Source organism: Diadema antillarum, unplaced genomic scaffold (assembly GCF_040938485.1).
Source record: "Diadema antillarum isolate AM-2024a unplaced genomic scaffold, OU_Dant_1.0 scf00000167, whole genome shotgun sequence".
Classification (NCBI taxonomy): Eukaryota; Metazoa; Echinodermata; class Echinoidea; order Diadematoida; family Diadematidae; genus Diadema; species Diadema antillarum.
This window is the reverse complement of record NW_027271056.1, coordinates 3,316,437-3,327,369: the sequence shown is the minus strand read 5'-3', so window position 1 is coordinate 3,327,369 and position 10,933 is coordinate 3,316,437. Positions and strand designations below refer to the sequence as shown.

The 10,933-nt window shown below is 39.8% G+C and overlaps 1 protein-coding gene across 1 annotated transcript in view; it reads right to left on the bottom strand.

The window, feature by feature from the left end:
- Positions 1–489: 489 nt before the first annotated feature.
- The window catches only part of LOC139722549 (WD repeat-containing protein 37-like), a 28,517-nt gene continuing 18,073 nt past the window's right edge, over positions 490–10,933 (bottom strand). Inside the window, exons 9-13 of the mRNA XM_071633838.1 lie at positions 6,371–6,550; positions 5,683–5,824; positions 4,534–4,668; positions 4,058–4,172; positions 490–778 (exon numbers count right to left, since the gene is read on the bottom strand). Of these exons, the coding sequence (XP_071489939.1) occupies positions 659–778; positions 4,058–4,172; positions 4,534–4,668; positions 5,683–5,824; positions 6,371–6,550 (692 nt within the window). The 3' untranslated portion in view covers positions 490–658. The remainder of the gene's footprint in view (positions 779–4,057; positions 4,173–4,533; positions 4,669–5,682; positions 5,825–6,370; positions 6,551–10,933) is intronic.

Below are 10,933 nucleotides of genomic sequence, written 5' to 3'. Positions count from 1 at the left end.
CTACTTGGTGGAATATCCCTCACATGTAAGATCACAAATTTTTCACAGAACTTTACAATGGCACTTTGCATACTAGCAATATAACTTCAAGATTTCATTGAACAGTCTACCTGACTAGCAAGGAGATATTTTTGTTTGAAATTCCTCGAATTATCATTTCAAAGCTGAAGGCATCTCTTCAAGCCTCAACAAGATGCTTATTTCCTCACAATACAATGATGCAATGTCGTAGCATGAAGACTAGACTAGTTGTGATATCAAGCAAACTTGAATCAAATCCTAATGTCTCTTTAATATTCAACACCAATATGGTGCTTTGCAAAGCATTGCAACTGTTGAAGAGGATCCTGCATGCATATGCATGGTAAAGAGTGAATGTAGATACGTATTTTTTATACATGGCAAAAAGTGGATACATAATCATATGTGGCAAAAGTTATGGCTTCGGTCTGTATACTGATAAGAAACTTTCAAATGAAGATGGTCATGTTCAGCTTAGAAACCTTAGCTGGTGGTGTTTATTACATAGGAGATGGACATTGGGCAACAAACATTGCATATTGCATTCAAATTCCTGTGCATGGTACATGCTGCTTCTCAAATATCGTTGGGTCACAGCCTAGTTTCTCCCTTCCACCAATGGGGGCGCTCTTGACATTCAGCCAGGGATGATGCCCACATGCCAGCCAAGGACTTGGCGGTCAAAGCCGCAGCTGAAGAGGTTGCAAGTGGTGCTCTCGTCATTCCAAGCCGTGCAGCACACCATCCTATGGTGACCCTGATTGGACAAGGAAAAATGCATTTTAGTCAAGTAGCTCTTTTCTGAAATTCAACATACAGTCGACCTTGCCTGAGTAGAACCCAAAAGGACTAGGGAACATCCTTTGACTTACACAATGAAATTAAATATGTTTATTCTCCTCCAGAGTATAATCAGCCAATTTTTGACTTGTGCAAGGTCGATGTAGGCGAGGTTGTCTACACTCTAGTAATTAGGGTAAATTGGCACCTCGTCTACAACCACCCTGTCCACTGTCCACCTAGTCTAATGCCATCTCGTCTAAACTCACTTTGTCTACTACCAACTCGTCTACCAACCATTTTGTCTATATGCCAATTAGTCTAATTGTCATTTCGTCTACTAGCCATTTTATCTAATGTCCAATTTGTCTAAGTCACATTTCGTCTAACACCCATTATGTCTATTGACCATTTCGTCTATTAATCATAAGGTCTATGAATAAAATAGTCTACAGCTCATTTTGTCTAATAGCCAATTGGCCTACAACTCATTGTCTAATAGTCAATTAGTCTAATAACCAGTCAGTCTACTCCCAACTGGTCTACTGCCAACTGGTCTACTCCCAATTGGTCTAATCCCAACTGGTCTACACCCAGTTGGTCTACTCCCAACTTGTCTACTCCCAATTGGTCTACTCCCAACTCGTCTACACCCAAGTGGTCTACTCCCAACTCGTCTACACCCAACTAGTCTACACCCAACTGGTCTACACCCAACTCGTCTACTGCCAACTCATCTACTGCCAACTCATCTACTGCCAACTCGTCTACTGCCAACTAGTCTACTCCCAACTGGTCTACTACTAGTTATAGTTTGTTTTTTTTTTTGTTATTTAAGTCTACTTCATCCAGTTTCTTTTTTCCCAGTGAAATAGGTTGAACACTGTTGGTGCCCCATTTGGTTTACATTTTTATGTTCTAATTATGACAATTTTTTAGGAAAAAAAGATAATGTCACAGTGTGAAAAACTTGCTGTGTTATTTTTGTGGTGGATGTGCAATTTAACTAGTGTACCAAACGCAATGAAAATCAAATTACACTCGTACTCGATATTCCTCATTCGGGATCCCGCCAAGATCGCTGCATGCATGCGCACGGAGGTACGGGTGGACTGGGGTGGACGGTCGAAATGTAATTCTGTTTCGTATGACTGACAATTCGTTTGTGATGGAGGATTGTAACTGAGCTAGTTTATCATTATTTAGTTATTTTACGGCCAGAATGTAGACTGGATAGTCAGGTCTCACCATTGATTAGTATGTCTTTATATTCAGCATGTGCGGAATAATTAACAACTAGAATAGTCTAATATTGATTTTTGTGCTAATCAAGGGCAGGGTTTAATATGAATAGTTCATGACAGTGAGACGGACTGGACACCAGACAAAGTGGTATATTCAGTATTAGCATGACCAGATGGAAATGATCAGTTTGGGTAAATTGTTGAGAGTAAAACTATATCAGTTGGGAGTACACCAATTGGGTATAGACGAGTATAGACCAATTGGGAGTAGACAAATTGGGAGTAGACCAATATGGAGTAGACCAATTGGGAGTAGACCAATTGGGAGTAGACCAGTTGGAAGTAGACAAATTGGGAGTAGACGAGTTGGGAGTAGACCAGATGGGTATAGACCATATTGGGTATGGACAAACTAAGGGTTGGACGATATGATAACTAGACAAAGTGAATGTAGACTAAATGACTTGTAGACGAGGTGGGAGTAGACTAACTAGTAGTAGACAAAATAGATATTAGACGACATGGCAAATAGACATTGTGAGTGTAGACGATTTGGCTATTAGATCAATTGTTTTGTAGACGAAATGCTCCTTAGACGAGTTGGGTATTAGACAGTACGGGTAGTGGGCAAAGTGACTATTAGACAATATGGGTACTGGACAAAACGAGTTGTAGACCAAATGGGTATTAGACGAATCGGTAATAGACGATATGCCAGTAGACCAATTGGAAAATAGACATAGTGGCTGTAGACGAGGTCACTATAAACCGTAATTACACAAGGCAAGTGCCAAATTGTGTCTATGTCTATTGTGCCAAATTGTGTCTATTTTTTATAACTCCCAGAAGTTAATTGACCTGCTTATGACCTTTGACCTTGTGGTGACCTTCAACACCCCAAGGGAAATTTACCATCCAAGTTTGGTCACAAACGGACAAAGGGATCAAAAGTAATGAGCCATAATCGAAACGCGCCATAAAAACTTAACATTGGGCCCTAAAAATTTGTTGACCCCTTTCTGTGACCTTTGACCTTGTGATGACCTTTAACTCCCCAAGGGACATCTGCCGTCCAAGTTTGGTCACAAACGGACAAAGGGATCAAAAGTCATGAGCCACAATCAAAGCGTGCCCTAAAAACATAACATTGGGCCCTAAAAGTTTGTTGACCCCTGTCTGTGACCTTTGACCTTGTGACGACCTTCACCTCCCCAAGGGACATCTTCCATCTAAGTTTCGTCACAAACGGACAAAGGGATCAAAAGTTATGAGCCATAAACGAAATGCGCCCTAAAAACTTAACATTGGGCCCTAAAAGTTCGTTGACCCCTGTCTGTGACCTTTGACCTTGTGGTTACCTTCAACTTCCCAAGAGACATCTACCATCACCCAAGTTTGATTGCCATTGTAGCAATATGTGCTGAGTTATGTGTGATAAGAGAGTCTTGCAAGTAAACTTTAACATATGACCTCAAATGACCTTTGACCTTATCCTGTGACCTCCAATGGCACCATAACATGAAGGTACCCCCAGTGCATCTATGACCCAAGTTAGGTTGTAATCAAAGCAACTTATGTGAAGTTATTTGTCAAAAGAGAGTCTTGCAGGTAAAATTTAACATAGAAAAGAGAGTCTTCCACATACTCTTTAATATATGACCTCAAATGACCTTTGACATCATCACATGACCTCCGACAACACCATAACATGAAGATACCCCTAGTACTTCTATCACCCAAGTATGGCTGCCATTGCTGTAACAGTTGCCAAGTTATGCATCATAAGAGAGTCATGCAGGTAAACTTTAACATTTGTGACGGACGACGGACGGACGACGGACGGACGACGGACAGACGTCAGACAGACGACGGACTGACGCCATCTGGATCCCTTAGTCTCGCCTTCACCTCCGGTGGGCGAGACAAAAATCGGTGAGTCAGTGCATTAGATACAGTCAGTAACTTACGGACAGTTTAACCGAGAAGAAGATATGATTCCCATGGAAACTTACCTGTCTGTTACTACGCGGAAGGCGCCCAACACGAACTCCATTGAGATCGTACAGCCTGATGTTTCGGTTATCCTGTGGTATTGCCATAATGTTGCTGGTTGGTGATATGGATAGCCTAGAAAAAGGAAAAACAGCAAGGTTTGAGATAACAATATTTTCAGTTAGTAATTGCCAATAGCTAGAAACTAAAACACTTATATAACATGTGTCATACATTGTAGAAGCAATACACATTATCATTATACAAGGTAAATTACATTATTGTAACTAAATTACAAACATTTAATATATCTACACTTATTACACTCTTCATAATGAATATCTACGTCTTAACTACAACAAATTCAACAGGTAGGTCTTGTGTCTATATATGGAATCATTTTTGTGGTTTGGGATTGACAAATATGAAGAAGGAGGCAAGTTTCACAGTTTGGGGGCACAGGTAGAAACAAAAACAGAAGGTTATTTGTCCCTACCTGTTGACTGGAGAGTCAGTTCTGACCATTGCTAGTGGCGTTCTCATGTTCTTCAGATCCCACACCTTCACTGTCCGGTCATCAGATCCGCTCACGACCTTGTCACCTGAGGCAAACGCAGCCGAGGTTACCGAACTGGAAGCCATGATGGACAAAGTGCAAAAAGACAGTAATAATGGATTGAAGCATTTCCAAACAACCATTAGTATTTTTCAGTATTTTGCAGTTGCTTTCCTTTGCAACACGCCTTTGCAAATCCCAATCAATGTTGTTTGTAGTGGGCAAAGAATGGGGGCGGGGGAGCAGTGTGAATCTACGACACTTCAGTGGGGGTGTTTTTTGGTAGCAAATCCTATTGAGAATCAAAGTTTCTTGTTATAAGTCACGAGCTGTCAAATTAATTAGCTTCAAAAGAACAATAACTAGCTAATCAACTGTATCTTAAAGGGACTGTACAGTACTGGTTGAGGTGAGGATTCAGCTTGAAACATTTTGCGACACATTTAGAAACCACTCTTATGAAATGTTAAAGAGCACATACAATTCTAAGGGGAATCAAAAGTTTATTTGATGAAAATCGGTTGTGAAACCACTGAGATATCTAAAAACTATGAAAAACAAAGAGACCCTAATAAAAGACGTGGACTGTCAATTTTATTAGGATGGCTTTCTTGGATGTCTCAGCCATTTCAAGGTTATTTTTCATCAAATAAATGCCGAATCCTTCTTAAAATTACATGCTCTTCATATTTCATATAAGGGTTTCTCATTATCTCACCAAAAATGTTATAAACCCGAATCCTCACCTCAACCAGTGCTGTACAGTCCCTTTAAAAACAATTTGTGTCTGTTCACATTACAGTAAAGTATAGTGTTTGACAGATAATATCACAACAGTAGGACGAGACAGTACAACCATTCTTGCATATAAAACTGGGCAAATGCTGTGTTATGTCTCAAAGTTTATTGACATCGATAGAGAGAGCAAGCCCTTCATTGATATTCCACTGCTTGAGAATAGTAAGTCTTTACTTCTATAACCCTGTCTGTGGCAGGGACTTTGGAGAGTGTGTACAATGCTATGGGGTTTTATGTAACCATCAGGATGTAAGCACACGAAGGGTTAAAAACATTCACTTCAATACGTACTCTGTATGGCCTTGGAACACGTTGACCGAGTGTATGCTGGGGTCACGGAAGTCCCACAGACGAAATGTGGTGTCCATTGACGATGTCACCACCATCTTCTGAGATGGGTGGGCACAGGCATGGGTGAGCTCCTGGTCGTGACCTGGTTAGGAAGTGGGCGGAGTCACAACGGTAAGTCTCATGCCACTCTACGCAGCAGAGTGATGATAACAATCAATATTAATATCAAATCGACATTCACTTTTGATTCATCAAGAGAAAAAAATGCTCTGTGTAACTTGCCCATAAGTTTCATTGACATGATTAAAAGTTGTGTTACAGTGTGACATTTGAGTAATAGTAGGAGCTATTTCATTTTGAAATTCTGTCAAATAAAATTTCCAGAGGAAATACATGTACATGTAAGTCTCTACACAGATGTGAAGGAATTTACATTTTTATGTATACTCAAGCCAAAGTAATTTCATTATGCCATCACAAAGTTTGAATAAAAAAGGGTAGGGTACTCATGCATAATGTAGAGGCTCTTTGAATCATTTGCAAATTAAGAAAGATAATTGTGGGTCAAGCACAATTACAGTACCATATAACACATATAGTATAGCTATCAAATTATGGATTTGATTGTCATCTCACAAATCATTAAGAATACCACTCAAAGCTAAGAGAAATACAGCATAGGCTATACCAGTCAAAGCATGCACTATAGCTGATGTCTCCAGGTCATAGAGGTTTGCCGTCCTATCCCATGATGCTGTAACCAGCTGCTTTCCACCAGCGAGCCAATCAGCAGCGATGAGAACGCTTGAGTGGCCTTCCAGCTGAACTTGGGGAGTCTTTACATAAATGATGTTTTCACTCTCTTGTCCTGGAAACAAAATGATAAATGAGAAAGATAAATTAAAAGTTTGGAAGAGAGTTTGCAAGCTCTAGGATCTTTATCTTGAAACAAAAATACCATAAAGGGCTATTTTGATTCACAGTTGATGAAATACATTTGATATAAGAAAGATGAGATTACCACCTAGCTTATTCTAGTAAGCACAAAATAAGCACTTTATGTGATAAGGCATGCAATAGTTACTCCCTGAGGCTCTAGGAAGTAATTGTAGAGGGCATAGGTTTATCAGATTCTGTAGAGGTTACTCGACAGAGCGAGCTCAAAATAACTGCAGTATCAATAATGACCGCTGTTTTTTTCCCCTGATAATTTTCACTACTTTTGAGTTATAATCTCCTGAAACAACAAACTGTCCATGATTCAATAATTGAGTAGACATTCTACATCACATTATGAAATAAATGTGTAAAGACCCGAGGTGTGATATGCTGCAGGTATATTGAATAGATAGCACATTCATTGTGATAGAGGTATATTGAATAGATAGCACATCCGTTTTGATAGAGGTATACTGAATAGATCACACATTCGTTGAGATTGAGGTATATTGAATAGAAAGCACATCCAACACAACAAAAACAGACATGATTGATATGCACTCAGTAAGCGGAAAGTACAAGCTAAGTGAAAGGAGGATCATTCACAGAGGAAATTTACAGATCCCATACAAATGGAATGGCAATCCATAAGCATTGAGTAACCACTGACAGGGTTTCTCTCAGGCATGGTAGCATTGCCACTCATTTTTCTCTTTACTGACAAAGTCAACCAAAAGATCAAGGAGAAAAATGGCCATGTTTCACAGCACTTTGATAGTACCAAATGTTCAATGACATTCAATGATCACAGATTTAAAGCTAGGAGTACATGAAGACATTAAATAAAAATTGATCTGTATTGCTTGCTTACAGAGATTTTAAAAGAATGATATTCACATGCTACAAGTTGCTCAAATCACCACAGCGTCTTTTAAGTTCTGACTAAAAGTTTTCAACATATACAGGCAATCTGTCAAAACGGCTGTGGAAAAGAGTCAAAGTCCATAATTAAACAAAGAGGACAGTAAAAGCACAAAGTGCAAACACATTTCTAAATTCAAATAATTAGATGAATATACATGTCATTCAAAATATTTCCAGCAGATATACATACAAATGACATAATAGAATGACACAAGTGAACATGAGAGGCTAATCATGTTGATGATATCAGCTATATTATGGTTAATACCAGCAGAAAAGTGCAAACACAATCAAAATCATGGCTGAGGTATGGTATGTTAACGTATGGATGTGAACATGGCTGACAAGTACTCCTCCCTCAATTGGAGGATCACTTAGTAATAATGAGGTAAGTGGCACTTTACTCTCCCATCAAATGATACATTGCAGTACACTCTGAAGAGCTAGAATACTTTCACAATTACAAATTAAATTGATATCCACTGATTTTTCTGTTTCTGCATTTGCAGGTAACATCGATTGTTGGGCAGCTGAAAAGTTTTTTTTTTTTTTTTTTTTGTCTGCCCTCTGTACAAATGAAATTTGTAAGATCGCAAACTGCTGATCTACATTTTTAGCTCACCTGAGCCGAAGGCTCAAGTGAGCTATTGCGATCGCTCTTCGTCCGTCGTGCGTAAACTTTTTACATTTTCATATTCTTCTTGAAAACCCCAAGACCGATTTTCACCAAACTTGGCAGGTAGCATCCCGAGGGGGTTAGGATCTCAATTTGTTAAAATGGGCACCATGCCCTACCCAGGGGGCCTGCAGGGGGCCCCGAACCCCCCAAAATTAAGGAATCTTTAAAAATCTTCTCTAGAACCAGAAGTGATAGAGCTAAGTTAATACTATGAGTTAGTAGATTAATGACTGTAGTTCCAAGTTTGTTCATGGCAGATCCAGGGGTGCCCCCCTTGGGACCCAAGGGAGGGGGGTAGGGAGGGGTCCTAATGGGGCCTAAATTGTGCATTTTCATCATCTTCTTGAAAACCTCAAGTGATGGATTTTCACCAAACTTGGCAGGTAGCATTGCTAGGGGGTTAGGATCTCAATTTGTTCAAATGGGCACCATGTCCTACCAAGGGGGCCCCAACAGGCCCCAAACCTCCCAAAATTAAGGTATCTTTAAAAATCTTCTTCTCTAGAACCAGATGTGATACAGCTATGTTAATACTATAAGTTAGTACATTGATGACTGTAGTTTCAAGTTTGTTCATGTCATGGCGGAATCAGGGGTGAATCAGGGGTGCCCCCCCCCCCCCCCCTTGGGACCCAGGGGAGGGGGTGGGGAGGGGTCCTAATGGGGCCTAAATTGTACATTTTCATCTTCTTCTTGAGAACCCCATGACCCATTTTCACCAAATTTGGCAGGTAGCATCCCTAGGGGCATAGGATCTCAATTTGTTAAAATGGGCACAATGTCCCACCTGGAGGGCCCTAAGAGACCCAAACCTCCCAAAATTAAGGAATCTTTAAAAATCTTCTCTAGAATCAGAAGTGATAGAGCTAAGTTAATACTATGAGTTAGTACATTAATGACTGTAGTTTCAAGTTTGTTTCTAGCAGATCCAGGCAGCGGTGCCCCCTTGCGGGGGGAGGTCCAAATTGGGGCCTAAATTGTACATTTTCATCTTCTTCTTGAAAACCTCGTGATGGATGTTTACCAAACTTGGCAGGTAGCATCCCTAGGGGGTTAGGATCTCAATTTGTGAAAATGGACACCATGCTCCTGCCCCCCTCCCCAATCCCCCCAAATTAAGGAATCTTACAAAAGTGATAGAGCTAAAATTGATACTATGAGTGGGGGGAGGGGTCTGAATTTGGGCCCTAATTGTATATTCCATGTTCATCTTCTACTTGGGAATGCCTTGTCAAATTTTGGTAGAGCTGTGTGCAATTTAGATTAGTGACTGCGTGAAAGGTGAACTTGCGATACTCAGGTGAGTGCTAGACCCGCGGGCCTCTTGTTAATAAAGATGTTGGAAAGAGGAACCACTGAGAATCAAACCTGCCATCTACTGTTGGCAACCAGGGATAGCCTGGTGGTAGTGTAGCTGCTTGGAAAGCAGTAGATGACAGGTTTGATTCCTGCTGGTTCCTTTTTGCGACATGTTTGTTAAAAATGTAGATCAGCAGTTGCGATCTTACATATTTCATTTGTACACAGGGCATGCAAATTGAAGAAAACTCATACATCATATCTTCACCCCTCTGCTTTAATAATTGCTTGCTTTCATTTAAGGAGCGAACCTTTTAGAAAACTTGCATATCTACATCAAGCAACATTTCAGGTAATCAAATGATCATCACAACAAAGAAGCTATAAATACTCTCTGAGAGCAGGGCTGTAGTATTGTGTTACTACGACAAAATTCAAATGCCCCCATCTCCATGCAAAGAAGAAAAATGCAGTATGATAAAGTAGAATAACTGTAATTTGTAAAACACACAAAAACTTTACTTCTTACACAAAGCATATGTTTATATTTTACAGCTGAACAACACCTTCAATATGGATCATGACTTGCTCATATATGCCGGTCACTTGGCATGAAATTCAAACAGAAATAAATTACAGATTTAGATTATCTACAAACAAACAATCCTCACTGACATATCGTCGCTGGGGCGACAAGACCTGTAAATGTCAAATGTTCAGGAGAGCCAAAAAATATGGCGGCCAAAGCACTGTGGCGAATGGGATAGCTTTTCCTTTGATATGCTGTGGTGGCTTCATTTTTGGAGTAAGACAGTTGGGGTTTGGCCAGGACATCACTTAACCCATTATTTGACCATTAATCCAAAAAAGTCATTTTCACCAAAATTGTACATACAAGGTCTTGTCACCCCAGCGACGATATACATCTTCATGGCATAATCTCTGGAAAGAAAGCCTCTAAGACAAAAAGACAAAAATGTGATTCATTCCAACTGAAATGATCGCACAACAGGCAAACAATGTGAAGTATGATAGAAAGATGTACCACGGTATGCTGAATTTTGTACTGATGGATTTTTGTTTGTTTACAATATTGACCAATAACACATATTGAATGTCATTACAAACTGGATAAGTAAACAGTGACACAGTAAATAATGTTTGTACTGGTGACCTATTCATGCCATCAAATAAAACCTGTAACATCTTTTCATTTTTTTTTTCTGTGGGCAAAAACTGTTTTCAGCTAGAATGTCTTGCATTCACTACAAAATGATACTCTCAAGAAATATACAAATTCGGAGACTGCTATTCATTATGTCTCTGGTAGGGATTGAAATCTGCATTGGGCAGGGAGATACAAATTCACTTGCCCTACTCAGTATTTCTTAGATAGGACTATGGGTTTCC